Consider the following 24,656-nt stretch of genomic DNA (forward strand, 5'->3'; position numbering starts at 1 on the left):
GAAGGGGATGTGACGACGGAGCGCAGATCAGCCATGATTTCATTGAATGGCAGAGCAGGGGCGAGGGGCTAAATGGCCTCCACTGTTTCTGTACAGTTAATGTGTCATTGTTCTCTATGCAGTTCTTTGATGATGATATGGTGATTTCTGGTGCTTATGTTTAATGTCCTGTTAACCAATAGATATCCTATGGTATTACTCACTGGTTGGGAAGGGCCCTTTAATATTATGTTATTATGACGACCTTTTTCTAATTGATAGTCAATATATGTCAGTTTCAGAAAATATGATGAATAGTAACATTTCATTTTATAAGTATTTCATTGGTGAAAGCAGGGATGGTTACACCTTTATAAATGCATAGAGACTTTTTAAAAAAAAAATCAATATTCTTACTTGCCTTTCATTACAATAACAACTGTGGGATTTTACCTGATACTTTTGGCTGTTTGGCCAATGGCATTTTCTCCTGACCATGATCTCTGAAATTTGTGTGAATATAAAAAGGCAATGAAAGTGGTGTAGCATTAGATTTGGGAAGCAGCAAACTGAGAGCAGAGTAGCCTAAGATCTGATATTGAGGCCAGACATTAAGGCCCATGAATATGAGGTCATTCAGTGAGAAGAAGATCAAAGACCCAAGAATGGGGAGAGTAGTTGCTGCTACTAGAAGTAGCTGCCATAGAGGTATTTTGAAAGTAGGGGAAGAGAACAGGAAAATACTGAGCGCATTATCATCATGCCTGCACAAAGTGACACTCTGTGATGTTTCACACATCCACAGAGACCCCAAAAGAGCCATCAAGGAGCACTGACCTTTAACATGTGAGAAATATCAAAAATCAGTTTTGGAAGGTGCATTAAAATTTACAGTGATGGAATTGAGCAGCACACGTCAAAGCACTTGAAACAAGGAAGGCATGTATGCTGGAAATGTTTTGCTATTGGGATTAGATTGTAATTAACTTACCTGTAGGCTTTATTGTAGCTTCCTACCCCTCCCCTCCCCCCCAGTTGTTGATTATTTTAATATGTTTATTATTGTTGTATACATTTAATGTTTTACCTGTATATTAGGGAAAGCAACATGACAGCTGGTGCACACACAACAATCATACAAACAAGTCTCTAAAAAGCTGCCTTTTGTGCAGTGTCACAAACAGAGAATGATGACTAACTATAGTGTTCAGATTTTAATGTATCTCAGCACATGCAAGACAAATCTCAGCTGGATTTGCATCAACCTGTACACATTATATGTGATCACTGTAACTGAATGCAGCAGCTTTTCATTACTTAAATAAAGCCGCCATTTTACATGAGAAAAGGAATGAGTTTGGATGGATTCCATGGTTTTGTTAACCTTTTCTGTATTAAACAGATTAAAGTACAAGAAGAAAGCATCAGATGGATGAACAATTTAACCACTGCTGAAGATAAATTGTGCTCCTTTCACAGTTCGTGCCCTTGTCGAATTGTCTGAATGACTGTTTAAATTGCAATAAATTTCTCCCAGATGTCACCCTTAAATTTAGGTCACTTGACACCCTCCACCCCCGCCCCCAACTCCTGTTTTCCTAGCATTTACTGAAATCACATTAGAAGGACAGAGTGTGTGGTTTATGCACTTCAGTCTGTGAAGTATGATGTCATTTTTTGGATTGAAAGACCTTTCATGACTATAAGCTGCTGTTGGGAGATAACTTTCTTGCCTCAGTTTCTGTTGCTTCTGTTTGCTCTGGCTTTAGTTACCTTCAAAGATTTTGTGGCATGATTATGCAAATTCATGTTATGCTAGACAGTATTATTTCATGCAGGTTACTAAATGAAATGTCCACTTGAACTCCAATCACTTTAACTTTTTATAAAAGCTAAATGCTTAAGAGGCAGAACATAAGGCAAAACTGGGAGTGCCTCTTCATTTAGGGCCAACTTAAGAGCATGTAAAGCAAATGTTCATTTTCTACATCACTTCTCTATCAATCCTACCTATTAACAGATATACTAATATCTGTTGATTAAGTTGAAGGACGTTTTTGGAGAGAAGAGTACAGGAACAAAGAGGGTAGATTAGAGGGGAATTAGCAAACCATGTGGAAAGGAGGGTGATTATGGAAGGTACGCTGATGTGCTGGACTTAATAAATGAGACATTGGAAATCAATGAAGTGGGCAAACTAGATATGGGATGAGTTAGGAATATACAAATTGCTGGTCTTTAATAGTGGTGCCTTCTAATGAAGATTATGTCCCACTTCGTTCTGATTTTGCTTTTGCACACCTTTCTACCTGGATATTTTTGATTACTGACTGACCAGAAGCATGGGACTCCAAGCTGATGAACTATCTTCATGCTGATGTGTCCTTGGGATCTGAGAATGATATTGCGAGGCACAAGGTCAGCAAGTGTACTGAGGGAGTTAAGCAAATAGGAATACCTTCAATCTTTCATAAACTTAAGCTCATCCAAAATCCTGCTGCCCATATCCTAACTCGTACCAAGTCCCATTCACCCATCGGCCCTGTTTTTGCTGACCTACTTTGGCTCCCGGTTGAGCAATGGCTCAGTTTTAAAATTCTCATCCTTGGCTGGAATTTTCCCAGAATTGCACTAAGTGTGGTAGTGGGCAGGTAAAATGGAGTCCTTCCCACTGACAAAAGTGGCGGGTTTTCACACCGTACTGTCCTGAGCCCGCCTCATTATTTATTCACTCCCACAAAATACACCATTTCCATTGCGAGTGGGCTCTCATTTGCCCGCCCGCCATCACCCCATTGTTGCATCACGCCGGCTGCCATCTTTAAAAGGCAGCCACCAGCAAAGCACTCATCGCCACCAGCTCACCACTGCTGCCCGGGAGACATGGCCAGCAAAAGAAAAAAGATTACAGCCCCCTGCTTCAACAATGGGTCCCTCGAGCAACTGCTGGATGCCATGGTGGCAGCTGAGATGTGCTCTACCCCTGCTCTGGCCACAGGATGGGCGGCAAAGTCACCAACCCAGCTTGGGGGGCTGTGCCAGCGGTGGTCAGCGCAAACACTCTGCTGAGGAGGACAGCCATCAAGTGCTGCAAAAGGATGAATGATATCCTCTGTTCTGCCAGGAAAAATCACTCTTTTCATCACTCCCAACACGCACACTCTCAAACCCATCACACATCCACAGGGCCCTCACTCACTGCAAGTGCAAGGTACGTCACCATTCACTTTCTCACACACACTGTCATTGTCCTCATCCCGTCCATGGGACCACTCTCCACCCACACAGACCAGTCATACTTACCATCTGGCCTGGCAGGCGTCCTGATACACTCTCCCCATCTCTATCCATGCTGGACAAACTGGCTCACAACAGGAGGGAAAGGTCCCAGATAGATGGAGATGAAAGTTCTGACAGAATTCAAAAACAGAGCCATCCAGCTGGCCGTCGATGACCGGGACCAGTCCTGTGCTGTGAGGTCGGCGCTACTCTACCAAGTGAGGGTCCAGCAGTGCATCAGCCATCAGACAACCATTCCGTGAGTGACGTGTCCTCTTTCACAGGCCAATGCCATGCACTAATTATCTCCCCTTGCTTTCGCAGGCACAACTGCCAAACAGCTGACAGAGTCCAAGACCCAGAGCTTCCAGTCAAGCTCCAAAGAAACCTCTGAAGAGGAACCTGAAGGCACCCTCCCTGAAGTCCTGTCACAGCGCTCACCCACACCCTCCACCAGCGCAGAGACACACACTTTGATGGGACCCAGCTTTACAGTAACCTCGGGATCACAATCTGGTGAGCACATTGCACTTTCTGATCCACAGCAGGCGGTGGCAGGAACTTTCCAGGTCCCCGGCACTCAGGGCTGCTGGAGGCCAAAACGTTGCTGAGTCCAAGTCAGATGACGAGCCTCTGGACTCAGTCATGTCACAGTTGCTGGAGCTGCAAAGGCAAGCTAGGGAACAACAGGAAGGGATGTCCGCTGCACTCCTCAGATTGCAAGGCACAATGGAGGAGTCCATTCGTCTTCAGGCTGAGGTGATTGCACCAGCATTGCAATGCACTGAGATCAACACTGGCAGGATAGTGGCTGTCATAGAGACCTTGGTCCAGGACATCACTCCTGCATTGCTGCCCGGGCTTAACCCCATCGCTGAAGCCATAGTTGGTCTCCAACTACGCAAGAGGGGTGTTGGACAGCTCAATCTCATTCCAGCTACCCCTTCCACTCATGGAGTCAGCTAGGGGCCCTCAGGCGCTCATAGGGTGGAGGATCAGCAGGTGCACACTCAGGGGCTATCTACCCAGGTGACTCTGGGAGTGACCGTCCCATCCGAATCCCATCTCCCTGTGACCACTGCAGCTCCAGCTTCACAGACTGAGGAGGGTGCCACTGCCACACAACAGGACCCCGAAAGCAGGCCAGGGCCTTCTAGAGGATGCCCGCCGGAGTCATCACAAACGGCATCATAGTCAGCAGGCTGCCTCCACCTCTGCTGTGAATGTCCGGGGAGCATCAAGACATAGTGGCAGGGTTAGGAAAGCTAAGTAAAACTAGGTGCACAGCCTGGGCACGGGTGTTGATCACTTGTACGATACTGTTCATTGTTGTCAGTGAACTCTTAAGAATGCGTCCCTGCCTATGGCTCCTTGTTCTGATGAGCAGTGTCCTTGTCACTCAGATGTAAAACCTTTTTGCACAAGATAAAAGGGAGATGTCTCAGCCCAGGGCCTCTTCCCTGTGCTCTTTGCAGCCTTTAGACCAAAGTAACGGTCCAGCCTCACACTCCCTGGAAACATTACTGATGCCTGCAAGTCGGCAGTGCTCGACATTGCTGCCAGAATGTAGTGGGCAGTTCTCTCATCCTCTCTGTGTGCTCTCAGCACCTTTTAAGATAGGGCTGGCCCCCATCTCTACAGCACCTGTGACCAGTGATGCTGTACACCAGCTCCTGAAGGACTGAGGTGCTGAAGGCGGACACAGCATCAGATGCATCTAAAGTTTCATGGCTGTGTCACTGAGATGACCCTGATTATGGAGCGCAAGCGAGCTGCCCTCAGCCAGTCAGGAGGCTATGTGAAGATCTGTGGAGCGTCCTCACTGCACTTTGTCATTATCCTCCTGCAATTGAGTGACTATTAGGGCCTCCACTGCATCTTCATGACAGGAGCATTCCCTTAGACGGTATTAGCGCTGAGATAAGCCAGACTGGAGTCAAACATTCACAGCTGCGATATGAGGATCTATGGGGTTACCTCACTGTATGGTCATCACCCTCCACAAATCTGGCAGATATGAGGGTCTCCCGAATGCACCTGCCTCATCTAGCCTGTGCGAAAGCTTCATCCCTATCATCGTCATCACTGAGCAACCCCTCATCCTCATCAGAGGAGACGTGCAGCTCCTTCATCTCCTGCTCAGCCAGCTCCTCTTCCCGCTGCAGCGCCAGGGTGCAAAGGGCGCAGCAGACAATGATGACGATGCGTGACACTCTCTGTGGACTGTATTGCAGGGCTCGACCAGACAGGTCCAGGCACTGGAACAGCGTCTTCAGCATCCCGATGGTCAACTCCACCAAGTTGCAAGCTGTTGCATGATCCTCATCATAGCGTCACTCTGCTGCACTGAGGCCGCCAGGCGGGTGTCATCAACCATGGCCTCTGTGGCTAGCCCTTATTCCCAAGGAGCCAACCCTGAAACCTCTGTGGACCCTGGAAGACTTCAGGGATCTGTGAGCAACTCAGGGGGTAGGTATTGTGCACACTCCCTGGGAACCGTGCGCACACCAGTAGGATGCGCTTCTGGTGGTCACATACCAGCTGCATATTCGGTGAGTGGAAGCCCTTGTGGTTGATGAAGTCCACTGAGTGTAGCGATGGAGACCTGAGCCCACATCAGTGCAGTCAATCGCACCCTAAACCTGGGGGAGTCCCGAGATCAGGGTGAATCCAATGGTCCTTTCATCCTGGCTGTCCCAGTCCTGGGCAAAATGCACAAAGTTGTGCGCCGTGGAGAAGATGGCATCCGTGACCTCATGGATGCATTTGTGGGTGGCAGATTGTGAAATCCCAGAGAGATCACCTGTGGAGCCCTGAAAGGAGCCACTGGCATAGAAATTGAGCGCCATGGTCACTTTTTCACAGCTACTGCTAGTGGATGTCATCCATGTCCCCTTGGCGCCAAGTCCTGCAGTAAGTGGCAGATGTGAGCCACCAGGTCCCTAGACATGCGCGGTCGTTGGCAACACTGGTTCTCAGTCATCTGCAGGAATGGCAGGTGGTGTCTATAGACCCTGGATGTCGCTAGGTGCTACAGCTCACTGTCGCTCCTGGGCAGCGTGTGCGGGAGCACCTCTGCCCCTTCTTCATGAGGTTGCTGCTTCTGCCTTTGCACGGCCAGGAGCCTCAGTCGTTCTCTCCTCAGTTTTCTACGGTCTCTGTGGGCCATCAGGCATACAGCTAGGTCACCAGGATCCATGATCCTGATGTGGTCCTCCTGTAGCACGAAAGAGAGAGAGAGAGAGACGTGGTTATCATGGCTGTACTTAGCACTTTTCCTGGCCCTGAATTACCACCCCTTAATGCTTCCCGCAGAGTGCTGATCATCTCTTGGATAGCCAGAGATGAGTGCACTGCATGGCTGCCCTGTCAGCCTTCAACATGGGGGACACAGGTCCAAACCAGGATGCTGAGATTGCAAGGGGCATGAGCGCCTCCAGCGGTGACTGCTACATGGCTAGCGCTGGTGAGGAGATTGTACAACATGTGTAGTCCAACTGCTCCGTGGTCCAATAAAGCGATGGCAGACTCAAAGTTTGTGCCTGGGGTGTTGGGTGGCGGGTATGCTGGTAAGGTATGGAGGGTTTGGTGGCCCTTTGGTGCCTCCGCATTGCATGCATGGGTTGAGAGGGGGGGGTGGCGTTGGAGCAGGCTGGGAGCCCGACCCCAATCATATCACTGTGGCTGCGCCTGATCTGACTCAGTTGCAGAGGCATGGTCAGTTCATACTGGGGATCCTAATACAGGGCAACTTCCCTCGATTACCCTACCTCCTACCTTGATTGCCTGTGTGTGGGATGCAGCGCCAGGACAGCATTTGCCCCCCCCACCGGTGATGGTCGCCTCCAAGGCTGGCCAGCACTTCCCCCAGACACCACCCGCCACTCCTCCCTCCCCACACCCTGGCATCAGTTGTCCCGGTGCTCCTGAGGCCTGTAAACAACAGGCGAGAACACTGCTGCTCACTCATCTCAGTTCCCCCTAAGTGCAGGCCGCCAAGCGCATGTCGCCTGCGTGCTGTTGTGAAGCACATTGGCGTGCTTTCCCGCCGATATGGACAGACGATACGGCGGGGTTCCAAGACCCTGGCGGGATGGCCTTTTAATTGTATGCTGATGTATTTCAATTAGCTCCCTGCCAACCGATGGCAGGAAACGCGGGCCAAGCAGACGATTGCGACCCGCCTTAATGCCGTCATGAAGCAGGTCCCACTATATTTTCTGTGCACACCACCTATCACGCCCGGTGCTAGCTGGCTCAGAAAATTCTGCCCCTTATTTTTAAATCCCTCTATAGCTCCCTATCTCTGTAACCTCCTCCAGTCCAACAACCTCCAAGATCCCTTTGCTCCTCCAATTCTGTGCATCCCAGCTTTTATAACTCCATCATTATAACTCCAACTCCAGCATGGTGGCCATGCCTTCAGCTGCCAAAGCCATAAGCCCTGGAATTCTCTTCCTAAACCTCTCTCTCCCTCTCTTTCATCCTTTTAAGATACTCTTTGAAACTTGCCTCTTTGACCAAGCCTTTGCTCCTCTGCCATAATATCTCCTTATGTGATTTGATGTCAAACTTTGTTTGATAATTCTCCTGTGAAGACCCTTGGGATACTTCACTACATTAAGAATACTATATCAATGCAAATTGTTGTTGATGGACAAAGTTAGAAATACGTTGCAGCAAAGGATTAGGGATGTTACTGAGGATGGTACGATAGTGAATAGATATCAGGCTCAAGCCTACAGCAAAAGTAAATTGGGTCATAACGGACGAGGCAAAAAGATGCAGACTGCAAGTATTGGGGACATTCCAAATACAGAGAATTCACAGAGAGTGATCGACACTAGGAATAAGAGTTTCAGTTGGATAGCGGCAGCAAATATTGTGAAATAATTTTTAAAACCGTTGGATGCTGTCATGGGGAATGTAAATTTGTTCTCTTGGATGGGTTAGCTGCTTGTCCTTTCAGCCCTGTATCAATCTCCGCCACACATTTACTTCTGTCAGTGCTATGGTGATACTTGGAAATCTTGCCCTTTTGCCATCCAATTAACTGGCAGGTCTAAATGTAAGATCTGAATTCAGTTTTCTTCATTAGCCTCTTTTCCCCATGAAATTATGCACAAGTTTCCCTTGATTGTTTCTACAACAAAATCAAGATTGTGTCTATTTTTTGTAAATTCATTTTAGCATGGGAACAAATTCAGAGTGGTAGTAAACTCGGAGGGAAGGTTGTGTGTTGCTTTCTGTTGGTCTTGCTAATCAGTTTACACATTTACTTTTTTTGTGCAAACTAAAGAAAATAGCCACTGTTAGGTTTAGCACTGTGCCTTTGCACAAAGAACTTCTCCCAAGGCCCTCTGGTAGTTTGAAATCATGGACCATGTCTTTCAGTCAGAACAACAACAACTTGCATTTTGTGTAGCATCCTTAACATGCTGAAACACCCCAAGGCGCTTCACAGGAGTGTCATCAAATAAACTTTTATACCGAACCATTGTTGGAGATGTTGGACAGGAACTTGGTTAAAGAGAGAGATTTTAAAGATTGTCTTAAAGGAGGTAGTGAGGCAAAGGATTTAGGGAAGGAATTCCAGAATTTGGGGCCTTAGCAGTTACAATGAATAAATTCTATCACCCTATTCTTGTAGTTATGAGCAGCAAACTCCATTGTTGTCGTTCTTTTGTAATTCCTGAGCTTTCTTTCTGAACACACTATGTTTAATCTTGTTTTAAGTAGAGCAGTGAAATGTTTTATTGCAACTGGAAACATTCCATAAGATATTAAAAAGTACTTTTTTTTATTTGCAGGGCTATTCCAGGGAAAGGTACCACAATAGCCTCATTGTTGAGAATTTTTATTGTAAAAGTAATTCCCCAGCCTCAACACTTGATGGTTTAAAATTAATTCTGAACAGAACAATTAATTCTTACACTTTTTAAGGTCACCATCTAAGCCACTTTTTACGTGAATGGATGTTAGTAACATGAGGTTGGGGAAAGCGAAGAGTTCTTGCTGGAAACAGGGTGAATAAAGAATTGTTTCAGTACTATCCTGGGAAAATGTGTAAAAATGATCTTCCCAATTTGAAGGAAAACCATTGGGCGCCAATGCTTTTTCAAAAACATTATTACAAACAATTACTTATTTACTATTAAATCCGGGAAGAAATTGTTTCATCGTGAAGAAATTGACAAATCCATTATTTGTGTTTATTCAGTAGCATTAAATATAAGTGTTTGATTAGCAAACTTTCTCTGCACACATTTTGGTTATGATTTTAAGTTTTGAACCTACACTATGTAGAAATTTATATCTTGAATGATAAACTGAAGAACTTAAGCTATGGCTAAACTGGCGTCACCATTAATACTCTTCAATGCTGTATAAAGAATCAAAAGAAAGACTTGCATGTAGCCTTTCATAAGCTCAAGTCTTCCCAAAGCACTTTATATTCAGTTAAATACTTTTTAGTGTGTAGTCACTTTTGTAATATAGGAAATGCAGCAGTCAGTTTGTGCGCAGCAATGTTCCATAGTCAAGAATGCAATAATGACTGGATAATATGTTTTAGTGATGTCAGTTAAAGGATAAATATTGGTCAGGACACCAAGAGAATTCCCCTACTCTTTTTCACATAATGCCTTGGGGTCTTTTACATCTACCTGGAAGTGCAGCTGGGGCCTTGGTTAACAGTTTATCCAAAAGACAACCCCCCCCTCCCCCACAATGCATAACTCCCTCCATCCTGTACTGGAGTGTCAGACTAGGTATCAGAAGTGAAAGCAGTTGACTCAACATTATTTATAGAAACAAAAGGGGGTGCAGAGGAAGGAGCGTGGAATCATAGAAATTTACAGCACAGGAGGAGGCCACTTGGCCTGCCATGTTTGTACCGGTTGAGAAAGAGCCATCCAGCCTAATCCCATTTTCCAGCTCTTGGTGTATAGCCTTATGGATTACAGCACTTCAAGTGCATGTCCGTGTACTTTTTAAATGTAACAAGGGCTTCTTCCTCTACGATCCATTCGAGCAGTGAGTTTCAGACTCCCAAATGGGTGAAAACCTTTCACCTCAACTCCCCTCTAATCCTTCTACCAATTACTTTGAACCTATAACCCATCCACCTGCTTGTTATTGGCCTCTCTGCTATGTGAAATAGGGACCTAAGTGAAATAGGGACCACGTTATTGAGGCTCATCAATTTAATATACTTAAACTAACTCTCCTTTTGGCTTCCTCTGTTTTAATGCTTAAAAGTGTGTATATCAGATAATGTGGGTATCATTTGCATTGTAAGTTTTTTAATATTTTGTTACCTGAAATAATTTTCCCAACATTTTGTAAGTCTGATTTGCAGCTAAATAATCTAATTTTAACAACTGGAATGATTTCCCTATAAATTTATAATGGAAATTCACCTATGATGCAAACAAACTTTAAAATAATCACGAAAAGACCAGTAAGCTACTAGGGAACCCCATTTTGCACATGGAAGATTATCTTTGAAGGAGAATCTTTATCCCACATCTCCTTTTGCTATTTTTATTTTCTTCAAGAATAAATTCACAACTCTCCACTTTGATGTGTTTATATTGCAGCTGTCATCATTCTCATGTCTAAGATATTGTTGTATATGTGTAAGGTAAAATTTAGAAAGTCACAATTTCTATCATCCACAAGTGATGGATTATAGATTCCTCTGTACTTCAAAATGCCATAAAATATGTTTGTAGTACTGGCTAGGAAACGATATATAATATCTGATGCAGCCTGCATTGCTGCCACCTTTGTTAACCATCTCTTTACATTTGCTGCCTTAATCTATTGGTAAGAAAAGTTGAAAACAAAAGTTTAAAAGGTACATATATTTGTAAATAACGTTGGCCATGAATTTAAATCCTAATCCCAAACAATTTTACATATATTGATAAACTAAGCTTTTTTTGAGCTTTGTTGATCTGAATTATTGCATTGGAAATGCAAATCTGGAGAGATGTAAAACGGACTTCTGATTCATTACCACCCAGTTTATACTAACTCTCAAAAGTCAAAATATACCTTAATGTGTGGATTTAAGGAATTTGGCACTGAACATCATTTCACAGATGTGTTTATTTGCATTGAAAGCCTCATAACCTTACAGGATTGATTGTGAAGACAATTGTATTGAATAAACACTTTCAGCATAACAAGTCCAGTCTTGTTTTACTGTTTTAGACACTGCCAACCCTCCTCTGTAAGTTAACTGGGTAACTCCTGCAGCAAATTGCTGCGGGCAACAACGTAAGCAAACCCTACCAACTGCACTTCAATTGAGTCCACTATTTTGATTCAGCCCAAACTAAGTTTCTATTGATATCTTTGAGTCCATGACAAGAATGGGAAAACAAAAGTAAACTACTGTGATGCTGGAAATGTTCAGCAGGTCTAGCAGTATCTGTGGAGAGAAAAACAGAGTTCATGTTTTAGGTCGATGACATCAGAGTGCAAATATAACTTTACAGCAGTTGTTTATGAGAAACCCCAATGCATGCACAACTGTTCAGGATATGCATTGTTTAATTATTACTGAACGTGCCACATGGTATAAACTAGGAGAGTCCAGCTATGTATTACAGAACCGCTTCCATTAGAAGTGAAGGGATGTATAAACAGAAGTTCTGCTTCAGAAAGTCCACTAGATCAACTATGCAGAAGTACTTGTATGTCTGGGAGTGAGTATCACCATTTGAAACTTCTTTTAAAAAATGTCAGCTTGTCAATGGCCTTTATATCAACTTTAGCATTTGTTTAAATTTTTCTGTATATATGTTTAAACTGTGTTGATTACTTCGTTAAGGGATTTTGCTTGGAGGAGCTACAGTTAGCAGAGATCAAGCCATTAATTGGGAGAATCCTGGTCTTAATTGTATAGTCCACATTAATTTTAACTCCCTTACACCACTGAGCTTAAAGACGGATCCAACTCGATTTGCCTTCATGATATCATCACTCCACACATTAAACAAAAAAAAACTTTCAAATTTAATTTTAAAGGGTCATGATTCATTTAAGGGGACATTAGATAAGTACATGGGGAGGAAGCAATAGAAGGATAAGCTTATTATGTTAGATTAAATAGAATAAAAGGGGTTCATGCGGAGCATAAAAGCCTATATAGACCAGTTGGGCCGAATAGCCTATTTTTTTGCCTGTAAATTCTGTAATAATTACAGTGCTATTCAGCAAAAGTATTTTTTTTATTTCTTGTCCAGCTTCCTCTCTGATTTAGCCCTCCACTCCAAGGACAGTTAATTATATTGGAATATGGTTCCAGGGGTGCTGGCAGTCATTCCATCCTTTGCCCAAGTGGCCATTCTTCATGTTTGAGGCTGGACAGTGATTGCCAGCAAGCTCGACTGTCAGGCCCATCACAGCCAAAGCAGATCCTGTCTGCACCTGTCATCCACACACACTATCCAGCAGGGGTCACTGGATAGTAATCAGGAGTGGGGAATCCAGGCCAGTTTTTTTCCCCCTCTCCAAGCTCAAGGATGTAGAGACTAATTGTAGCAATAATATTATTTTAAAACAAAGCTGCTGAGGTTGTTTTTCCTAGCATTTGTCAAGTCTGAATTAAGCATTTCACCTGGAAGTAGAATGAGTCATTTGAGTCATGTCAACAAAACCTAGTCTTATGTAACTGGCTGGGTTTTAGTGGAATATTTTTGCTTCAATCCTGCTTTGTGTCAGGGTACTCCTTAAATGAAGAAGTGGTTCTAATACTCCATTCTCTAAAGTAAAATTCTCACTGCGCAAATTTTTTTGTCAGATTAATGGGCCCATTGGCCAGTGGAGATGATAGGACTAAAACGATTGCTGTTATATATTTGTCCCAAGCTGTCAGCTGCACAAACCAGAAACACAAACTGTACTGGCTGCCTGCTGCAGAACTGACATCACTCAATTCCCCAGAGATATGAGATCACAAAAATGCCAAAGCTATGAATGATTATAATTGTTCAAAGCACAAAAGATTAGAGTGACAGCTTGTTATATGATCTCATCCCCAAGACCCATGAGATATCTGTGCTGTTTTATTGGGTGTTCCAGCATAGAGCCTATCCTACAGCACCAGACGTGGGGGAGAAGGATGACACGTGAATGTGGCTGTGTCAAACTTGACTCATGGTCTTTGGAAGGCAAACAGGTGACTTTTTATTCCTGTAGCGGTGACATCATGCTATCTTCACAAGGTTTCCATGCCAACTGTTGTGATGCAGCTGCTGTTGGTGCAATTTGTGTTTATACCTGTAAATATTTCACTTGCAGCATTGAAGCAGTCAGATTAGGGAAACTTAATTCCCCCTTTTAGATTTGGGGAAAAATATCAGTTGTTAAGAATCATGACATTAATTGGGATATAAATGAAAAAACTGCTGATCTCTACAGAGCTTATGTCAGTATCTGAAAGAGAAAAGACACAAACAGCTTGCATTCTTACAGTGCCAAATACTCTGAAGTACATCTGAGTGCTTTATAATGGGGTTGATGACTTGGAGGTGGGAAGAATTAAAGGTGAGGGAGAACAGAATGCAGTCAAACAAATAGGTTTTTAAAGAAGCCTTTGAAGGAAAGGGGAAAGGTATCAATGCTGAATGGCTTTCAGAGAGAGTTCCAAAGAGCAGACAAATAGAACAGTTTGATGACTACACTGCAGATGATAGAGGGGAGGCTGGTGAGGTGCACATCTGAGAATTCTTGTGTTAAAACAGCTTGCATGAGGATTTCCTTCACAAAGGGGAGAGGTAGGGGCAGAAGTGGAAAATTTTGTTTTGATTTTGAGCTGAAAGAAATTTCAGCTTGCTCAGGACTTGGCATTAAATGGACAGTTTGATAGCAAGGCACCAACCTTGCTCTCTCTGGTGGTTGGCTGGAAAGATTCGAGTTGGATGTTGTTGCACGTGGTAACTGGTCCTTTTCTTGAGGACGATGGCACTCGGGGGTGGGCGGGGGGGGGGGGTGGGGGGGGAGGCGGTGGTGTGGGGCGGCCACATATAGTTGATAAATATGGCGGGAGCAAGGATGGAACACGGGCTTGACATAATTGGGAAATCATTTGGGGAAATATAGTAGTTTGTGTTCAGATAGATAAGGATTTAAGCGAGGGATACTATTGTGAATATGTCAGACATGGCTTAATGGAGCACTCTCTGAGCAGAAGGTTGTAGGTTCAAACCCCATTTCAGAGTCTTGAACACATTATCTAGGCTGGAACTTCAATGCTGTACTGAGGGAAAACTATCAGAGATGCCAAGTTTCAATGAGATTTTGAATCAAGGTGATGGCTGTCCTCTTAGGTGGCATTATTCAAAGAACAGCAGGGGTGTTCTCCCAATGTATTAGCCAATACTTATTCCTCAACTAATATTGTTCAATAAAGGATTATCTTGTCATTTAACTTCCTGCTGTTTGTCGGACCTCACTATGCGCAAATTGGCTGCTGCATTTGTTTGCGTTATAATAGGGACTACATGTCAAAAGTATTTCATTGTCAATGGAGCACTTTGGGTCATTCTGAGAATGTGAAAGACACTATATGAATGGAAGCTTGTCATTCATTCAAAGTGGAGCATGAAAAATAGGCATTGAATGAGATTGAGTGATCAAACTGCTGAAGGCAGTGAGGTAACCAAGTATTAAGAGGGACCAGTCAAAATCACATGGTAAGTTGTGATTTGCGGCATTCACTGGGTGCTGTGACAAGTTAATTTCTCCTTGTCAAAACAACATTAACTTCTCTTCAGATTTAGACTATGGTCAACATTTTCTTCCAGATTTATAGCATTTGGAATTTTTCTTTTGTATTGATGGCATTTGTCTCCAATAGTCAATTAGTTATATTTCTATTTTCTACACAGGTTTTCATTTTAGATACAGAAGATTGTTATTAAAATCATTATGGACTATGAAATAGAACTAAAGCTACAGGTTAAATAATATGGGACTTGTTATTTTATTGAAAAAAAGAAGGTTCTCACTATAATCCTATTTTTATATTAGTGATGCTGACTAAAGTGAATGACAACCAGATCAACTTAAAGTTTCCCTTTGGCTTCACTGCCATTAAAAATTATTACACTTTTTAAAAGTAAAAGTTATCTGAATAAAGCAAACTGTCGCAGGATCAAGCCATCTGTATAAACAAAGGTAGTTGAAGGCTGTCTATTTCATAAATGGGAGACAAGTTTGAATTCAGACCAGCCTATTGGACTGAAAAAATCTAGCTGTTAGAGTTCTAATTGATGTGAGTTTGGGCACTCAATTCAATTCCCAGTAGTTATGATATCAGAGCTTTGAACAATGAGCACTGAACAATTCTCCATGAATTGGCATTAAATGGGAAATGTACAGAAGTGAAAGATGACTGATCTTTGAAATACAAATTGTCATATTGATGCAGTAGGGGGCATACTTCTGATGCCGGATGAAGGTTTGTTGTTGGGGCAGTACAAAGAGGAACTTTAATCCTGCATCAAGCCATCTGTGCCTGACCTGGGAGTGCTTTGTTCTAAAATTGGACGGAAACTGTCCATTTTCCTACTTTGGCCACCTTCAACTTGAAAAAATCAGGAGTTTCTAAAATTAAATAAATGTTCATAATTTACATAGCCACATACAGTCACTTAAATTACTTTGGAAATGCTGCTGTGAAACTGTTACTTTCAAGGCATTATTACTTTTGTCTGTTTTTGTTTTGTGATGTTGTTTGTACTCCCCCACTTACTTTTAATTACAGAATAAAAATCTGGGGTAAAAGAGTTTTACCTATTATTGTGTAGAAATTGATTAAATGTTAGTATTAAAGGAATATTGCTCATTAATGAGTATTGTTGGGTGAGAATTGTCAGTTCTGCCCATCATCAGCACTCTGGCAATTAAAAATAAATAATCTCAACATACTACCTTTTACCAAGAAGTTAATGCATCCTCTCCCGATGGCACAATGGATTTCAAAATGCCATATGGTATGGTGTGATGCTGAACTATACCGACCCGGAATCTCCAGGCTTCATCTCTAGTCCTTGCTCTGTTGGCTCACTCACTCACTTCAACCGAAGCAGCTCCAGGGATGCAACAGTACCTTTGGAGTTCCTTCGTTGAAAGGAGAAATTGCTAAGGAATTATTAGCGCTAATTGTTCCCTAGTAGCTGGCTGGAAAGTGTGCATTTATATATGTAGTGTGAGGACCAGATGTCAGTTCAGTGTCCTGGACTCACGACGTGTATAACCCAAACAGCAACAGTGGTTGCTGTGGAACTGTATCCCAGTATAAGTTATGCCCCTTAAGAAGTGAAGGGGAGATAACTGGATCTAAGAAATAGCAGAGTAGGTTCCTGCTAAATTCCCAGGTTGGTACTTTGCATGTTAGTGGGGTGAGCTAACTGATCTTTGCCCACATATTGCTTGAGCTGTTTTCCAGGAGTCCCATAATAGAGCAGCAGACAGACTTAACAGATCCAATATTGGGTCTGTCATTCCAGCTGAAATGAAAGGACCTGGATTAGGAACTTACTAAAGAAACTTTTAAAAATTGAGTAATATGGGGTGATGAATATATTTTTCAAATATCAAGAGATAATACTCCATTTCATCCCTGTCTTCTACTTTAAACCTATAGAATGAACTAAACTTTCAAAGCATTTCTGAACAAAGTGTTATCACTGTAAACAATAACGCTGGAATAGAAGTAAATGGTTGGTTTAAAATCAAATATAAAATTTGTATTATTCACAGTAAATTAAATCTAAAACTCTTTTTGCAGGGAACCCTTTACCTTCTAATAGAAGAAATGAGCCAATTATTGAGATCGTTGACCCCTATCCAGCTGTGGTACAAATGCATCATGGGAGGAGACTCCTCCAATAGTTACTTGTTGGAAGGCACCCTGATTGTTCTGTACAGTCTCTGCAAGGTCAGAATCAGAAGCAAACAGAAGATTCCTTATTACAGGAACATTTCCTCCCTTTTTGTTCTTGTAGTTTACAAAGGGTGTATTTTCAATTTGCATTCATTATAATTAACAAATATGGTACATGAAATCAGAATAAAAATACTTTTATTGCATACAGGCCATTGAGCATTCTCCAGATTTTAAACACAGTTACTATTGCACAGAAATAACTTCTTGGGACAACTAATAGTTTCATTAAGTAAATACAGAATTACGAGCAATAGGTGCAATTTGAAACGTGTTGCCTCACTGCATTTTTTAGAGTTACTTTTGCGGTTTGAAATTTGTAGTAAGACCATAAATATCTCTTTTTTATAATCCAGTCCACAATTTTACTACAAATAACAAACAGACAAATTGTCCCAAACCCGGTGGCATAAAGCAACTTATCTTTTTCTAGGGTGCTGCTTATCTTTGACAATTTATCTGATTTTCTTTCTTTTGACCAATACTATGTTCTCTCTTTGTGAAATGCTGCAGTTCTTGGATGTCTGTGGTCGAATAGGTGGTTTGCGAAAGGCCTTGAAGATCTTGTGCAAATCGCAGGTAACGTGTTTGACCTATAGAAGCATTCTTCACCATCACCTATATTTAGGGAAAAGTATTAAGTAGAAACCAGGCATGTCCTTCCAGAGAGGAACATCCAAGGGCACTTCACTTGTTGCTGTTGCTACACCCCTGGCGATCAAATTGATGCACTGGCAGAGACATGGTGGCAAATGATCAGTCCCAACCTCTTATCAAACTCACAGTGGAGTCTAAAGATAAAGAAAAAAACCTATGTGTAACAAAAAAAAATTAACCTGTTTTTATGAATTCTGAACTAGATTTTGCATTTCAATACATGATTCACTAAAATTATTTAACATTTTATGTTACAGAAAAACCTGAGATCTGAAGTTGAGCATTGATCGGTTTGCATAAACTAAAGTTCCGCAGTTGGGAACATATCCATAAAAGCATGTTTAACAGTGTGCACTCATTTCACACAAGCACTCTCATTCTGTGGGGAAAACTGTCAAAAGTTTTGATTCTGTGTCTTATTAATTTATGATTAAATGCTCCAACTGTTAGAAAGTACTTACAACCATGTTTCTCTGTCACATTTAAGTCTTACTAACTACTCAGCTAAGGAATATTTGCAGAAATTGGCCTTGCAATGAAGCAGTGAACTGTTGTTTTCAGACCAGAGGAAGTGATACAATTAGGTTCCCCAGGGATCAGTACTAGGACCACTGCTTTTCTTTATATATATCATGACTTAGACTTCGGTACAAAATAGGGCAAAATATGACGCAAAACTTGGAAGTATTGCGAAGAGGATAGTGATAGATTTCAAGAGGACATTGACCAGTTAGTAGACTGGGTGGACATGTGTCAGGTCAAATTTAATTCAGAAGTGCAAAGTGATACATTTTGGTAGGAGGAATGAGAAGAGGCAATTTAAATTAAGAGTACAATTCTAAAGGAGGTGCAGGAACAGGGAGAACTAGGGGTATATGTGCATAAATAATTGAAGATGGCAGGGCAAGTTGAGAAAATAGTTAAATGGGATTCTGGCCTTTATAAATAGAGGCATAGAGTACAAAAGCAAGGATGTACAATGAATCTTTATAAAACATTGGTTCAGTGTCAGTTGAAGTATTGTGTCCAATTCTGGGCACCACTTTATAAAGCCTTCACACCCTTCCTAGAGGGTGCAGAAAGATTTATGAGAATACTTCCAGGGATGAAGAGCTTCAGTTACATGAAGCTAGGATTGTTCTCTTCAAAGAAGAGTTTCAGAGGTGATTTGGTACAAGTGTTCAAAATCAAGAGGGGTCTAGATAGAGAGAAACTATTGCCATTGGCCGAAGAATCAAAAACCAGAGGAAACAGATTTAAGGTGATTGGCAGAAGAACCAGAAGTGACATGAAGAAAGCATTTTTTTTTTATGTAGCAAGTGGTTAGGATCTGGAATGCACTACCTGAAAGCATAGTGGAGGTAGATTCAATTGTAGCTTTCAAAAGAAAATTGGATAAGCACCCAAAGGAAAAATAATTGCAAGGCTGTAGGGAAATGGCAGTGGAGTGAGACTAGTTAAATTGCTCTTGCAGAATGTACTCGAAGGGCAAATAAAGAGACCATTCGACCCAAACTGTTTTATGATTCTATGTATTCCTATGTAAGGATGGAGCTGGAAGCTGGCTGGAAACCTTTACTACTATCCAGTGGCTTCAGCTAGAAATGGTATATGTGTAGACAGCATTCAGTGTTTATAATGCTGCCTATATTTTATTAAGCCACTAATACACTGTTCATACTGAATGAACAAGGCAGTGAAGGCCTTATTAATGCTAGTACATCATATCCAGCATGACATATTGCCTTCAGGAAAAGATGGTTAAAGAGAGAAAGCAGGAGGAACAGGGCCATTTACCTTATGCAAACATGACAGTACCATTCCAGAGTTAGATCCCAACCTGATCCCCAAGCAGTGAGACCTCCTCTGAGAAAGTTTAACGCTGCTGGGGTTTGACACCACATGAACCATAACTCCAGTTATATGCACTACCTGCCTTAAAAAGTGTCTGTGGGTTCCTTTGAGCTCCTTGTTCTTTGTACAAATTCACAGGTGCTGCTTTGAGAACGTAGAAATTCCAGCCCATAAACTCAGACCATTTAAAAAGTATCTGCTAGAGACAAAGTTCTGAGCATAACCTGGAGATGTATGCGGCGCTTTCCCCTAAACCTGAGAATTTGATTTGAGCCGAGACAACGCGCGAATCACGTTCTCCCGGAATGAGATCTATTATGTTGCTCTCAGCCGTGGTCAAGTGAATATCAAGGTATGGACGGTAGTGTAGTGTGTCGAAGATTGGAATAGTAACTCGGAGGTCAGGAGCCCAAATCTCATTATGAAATTGAATTCACTAAATCTGATAATTTGTAGGACTGGCAGCATAACAACGACTGGAAAAGCTGCCAGATTGTGGTTTTAAAACCCAGCTGGGGCATGAACGGAAAGGAAACCTCTGCTATCCCGACCTGATCTGCCCCACATGAGATCCCAGTCTTTCACTGTGTGGTTGACCCTTGCTGCCCCCTGAAATGGCCGAGCAAGTCACTCGTGTAAAACAATCACTACTCTTCCCAGAGCAATTGGGGGAAGATGATAAATGGAATTGGCAAAAAGCCTCAGAGCAGGTCAGAATTCTGTCTTCGCAAGGATAGGGAGTGTTGCAAGGTAGTGGGTATAATGAAGAGGAAGAAAATAAATTTTAAGTGGGGCCAGAAGCAAAATCTGTACCAAGTCAAAATAACTATCCTTGCAAAAAAAAGTGGAACTTTACAACATAATTGATGCCTAAGACTAAAAGCTGTGTTAATTTTACAGCTACTGATGTAATCAATTCCAGAAAAGCGTTTATGTTACGGGGTTGGATGCAGAGTCTATTCTAATTAGGTTATACCGCTCTGACTTCAGAACTATGAAAGCGTCTTCTTGGTGTTATATCAGCACAATTAGCATTATGTCAGCCGCACTTCTGTTACACAAAGTGAAACTTTCGTATTGATTTTAGATGTAATTTCTTATTGGGACCAATGGGTTCTTTCATCAGTCGCCCCAAATACATATGTTTTCTCCAAAGATTGCCACAGCATTGGAAAGTGTAAACAACAATAGGAGACCCAGAAGCAGGGCGCTTCATAAACTAAAGCCTTAGTATTGGCATAATCTGCATCTTTTTTTTGTTGGAAAACAGCAATATGAAAGCTGTGCTTCTCACTGCAATTGCCTTCTCTTTTGGCAGAGCTGTGGCGTGCGAGCTACCAGCCAGCAGTGCAGCGAAGCCGGAGATATCTGTCCGATCTGCCAGGCAGAATTTCGAGAACCTGTGATGTTGATTTGCCAGGTAGGGGGAAGAGGGGGGGCAAAATAAGACAAAGTTGGATTGTTTTTAGCTGTTACAGAAATGAGTTTTCCTGTGTGTTCAAATCAATCCTATATTGATGATAATGTCTGGCGTTGTCAGCACTCACCGAGAGTATCCCTGAGCAAGATTTCATGGTTTTAGTTACCCGATCAACAGATGCAATATAAGCGATCAATCTGATTGTTAGAAATGGAGGAGGAGGAGGGGGTGGGGTGGCGGTCGTGGGGTTGGTTGGTCTATTACTAGTCAACAGCCCTGTTAAGACATTGAAGAGTAACATTTATCTTCGGGGCACTGCATTGGGAAGCGTGAGACATGACAAAAATGGAATGAAGCAATGCACTTAACCAATTATAATTGTGGAAATGATATGTAGAGAACAAGATTGCTGCTGCAATGCACAATGCATGCAGGTTCCTGGTTAAGCAAGACTCCGTGCAATAAAAATATAATAAATGCTGGAAACACTCAGCGGGTAAGGCAGCATATGTGGAGAATGAAAGAGACTTAACATTTCAGCTCTACGAATGCTATGAAATGTCATCAATCTGAAATCGCCCACTGGGTCACTGTCAAGTAGGAAACCAGTTGTGACTGATAAGAGCCCTCAGTACGGGGTCAGTTGCAATCTCCTGACGAGTGAGTAAACATGAAGCTCTGGAAAAGCTCCGGATTTGCGCAAGGACAACACATTGGAGGACGGTGGAGAGGAAAGTGAGTTTGGATATGGAATAGAAACTTACAAGGACAGAGGGATCTAGGATTTTTTTTGAGGAAGAGGTGATAACGTAGAAGTCAGGAAGAAAGCAGTTCAATAGGAATGGAATGGCACCTAGAGAGCATGGTTCCTGGTTAAGCAACTTTGATTTTTAAAATGCTCTTCCTGGTTTTCAGACCCCTCTGTGGCATTGCTCCCCCATCTCTCATCTCTTCCAGCCACACAACAGCGCCGCACTACCCCGCCCCCTCCCCAATCTTTGCACTCTACCACTCCCCAATTCTAATTCCTCCACCATTGGCAACCATCCCGTCAGCTACCAAAGTGTGAAGCTCTGAAATTCCCTCCACACTTTCTTCCTTTAAAACGTTCCACAAAATGTACCTATTTGAGCAAGCTTTTTTTGGTCATCAAACCTAATATCTCCTTCTGTGACTCCATAGCAAATGTCGTTCGATAACTCTCCTGTAAAGCACATTGGGACTTATTATTACGTTAAAGGCGCCGCACAAATGCACGTTGTTATAAAAGCAAAATACTGTGAACGCGGGGTGGAGTTCATTAACATTCGAACTGCATTGTTAAACAACAACAAATAAAATCGGGAAATGCTAGAAATACTGCGATCTAGCAGCCTCTAGAGAGAAAACCCTTACGTCGTGTCTGAAATGTTAACTTTTTTTCTCTCCCTTGACATAAACTACCAGACTTGCTAAGTATTTCCAGCATTTTCTCGGTCTGAATTTCTTGTCTTTTAACGATCACACTTGGAATGTTAAGGGACTTTCTGAAATGTGTTTGGAAGATGCGTTCGGTGGAAACCCAGTTGTGGAGTAAGAGAATACAATACTGCATTATTCATGCGTTTAGGAACACTATTTCTGCATCACACATAAAGAGGGCAACGTAAACTGTTCAAGTGCAGCCTTACAACAATTTCCATCTGCATTGAAGTTAACATATTTGAACACGCAGTTAAGTCTTAGATTTTAGTTGTATTCTTTCAGGGTGTCTTGTGAGTTCTAATCAAAAGATAAACGATTTAGAATGTGAAACTAAAGTGTAAATCCGCCCCACCCCCTTCCTTTAGGCTAAATTGCTTCCGCACGCTTTCTGTGCGAGTGTGGAGCGACTAACAGCTCATCCATACTATCGATGTGACTTTACGTTCAATTACTGGGGCGTTTCGAGCATCTTCACATGCGCGGATCTAATTTTAAGTGCGCGCTCTGTTCTTTGCCCTTGTCTTCTGCTTCCCCCAGCACGTCTTCTGCGACGAGTGCGCTTGCCTGTGGTTCGATCGAGAGAGGAGCTGTCCAATGTGCCGAACCGCTGTCGTCGAAACCCTGCGCTACTGGAAGGACGGGAGCACCTCCGCGCACCTCCAGGTGTACTGATGCCCGAGTGAAATCGATCCATGGCTGTCGGTCCTTTAGCACTTTCAGCACTCCCCGGGGATGTGCGTGAATGCAGCTGCGCAACAGCTGGGATCGTGCTCCTTGTTTTTTTAGTGCGAAGAAAGTGTACAATCTCCACGTGCGATAGTAATAACAATGTAAATATTTCAAAATCAGCGCGTGTTATTGGCTGTTAGGTAAAAATATTCTACCCTTATGTTTTTAAAAGACCTTACTAAGAAAAGGAAATGCATTCCAGCGTGTTTTGTGTCAACAGTAACCTACATTTTGCAAATGAATATTATGCTAATTGTTATTTTACCATTTGATTTCTGTGGGCTGGAGAAGTGTTTATGATCATTGCAAAGCTAAGGTCATTTAAATGAGGCTGCAGAGGATTCTACTGGTTATGAAACATTTATTTAGAATTTAAGATGATTTTCAACAATTCTATGAAACAGACTAAAAAACATCAGCCATAAATGTATTTACATAAAGATGCTAAGATCTTTTTTTTTTAAAAATCATACTTTTGTAATTACATGCAGTAACATCAACTGGTATAAAACTGCGATAACAAATGTTACAATCCAATTTTAAAAGCATGCATTTTTAAATTCTGTTCTGCTGTCTTGTAAAATGTAACCAGTGCAATTTTCCAGTCCAACTCCTTCACATTCCGGTGGTTTGTTCAGCCCAAGTTTGGGGCTGAGTTTCACTCCCGAGCAACGCTCTGACCTTCACTGCGTCGGCGGAATGACAGCTACTGCACCTGTCACCTGGAAAGTAGTAGAAGAAATTCATTCTAGCCTTTATTGTTGACTAAAATAAATCCTACTCTTTTAATGAAACTGAAGTTATCTGTAACCACAAATGGCATTCTTTCCTCAGTAATTTCACTCTCACTTCTCTCGAGGAAGCCACAGGAACACCACTTTTCAAGCTATACTCTTGATTTAAGCTGATGACATTTGATTTGTTGCTGCTAACTTTGAAGTCCTTTCCAGAGAAGACAAGAACCCGGGGAGGGTGTAATTGCACCATAAATGCTGGAATAAGTGTTGCAAGATGGCTTGATAACTAACCGAGCTCAAGAGTGGTGCATGCAAAAAAATAAGTTATTAGTAAATAGCCCACAACTCAGAAGACCTTAAATTAAGATTCGTTCCTGTCCTCTATTTCCTGCCCCCCCCCCCCCCCCCCAATTCTGTTCCTCTCCTGAGGAGGTGGCTCATCCAATGGTACACCACAGGCACTGGCACACTCCGTCGCTCAAGTGGCCCCAGAGAGTGGGAGTTGGCGGGCTATTCCACTGGTGGAAGAGGACACAACTCAGTACGTCTGTATCCTCAAAAAACACACACACAC

General features: G+C 42.4%; 1 protein-coding gene across 3 annotated transcripts in view; it reads left to right on the forward strand.

The window, feature by feature from the left end:
* rnft2 (ring finger protein, transmembrane 2) overlaps window positions 1–24,390 on the forward strand; it is a 52,326-nt gene extending 27,936 nt beyond the window's left edge. For 2 of the 3 annotated variants that reach the window (XM_041202581.1, XM_041202580.1), the window contains exons 7-10: window positions 17,066–17,215; window positions 17,735–17,800; window positions 21,051–21,152; window positions 23,154–24,390. In XM_041202581.1, the coding sequence (XP_041058515.1) occupies window positions 17,066–17,215; window positions 17,735–17,800; window positions 21,051–21,152; window positions 23,154–23,288 (453 nt within the window). In that variant the 3' untranslated portion in view covers window positions 23,289–24,390. Of the gene's footprint in view, window positions 1–17,065; window positions 17,216–17,734; window positions 17,801–18,135; window positions 18,844–21,050; window positions 21,153–23,153 lie in introns of those variants that run through there. The other variant, XM_041202582.1, reaches the window with a different exon arrangement.
* The last annotated feature ends 266 nt before the right edge of the window (window positions 24,391–24,656 follow it).

The sequence above is a fragment of the Carcharodon carcharias genome, chromosome 13 (assembly GCF_017639515.1).
Source record: "Carcharodon carcharias isolate sCarCar2 chromosome 13, sCarCar2.pri, whole genome shotgun sequence".
NCBI classification, from domain to species: domain Eukaryota; kingdom Metazoa; phylum Chordata; class Chondrichthyes; order Lamniformes; family Lamnidae; genus Carcharodon; species Carcharodon carcharias.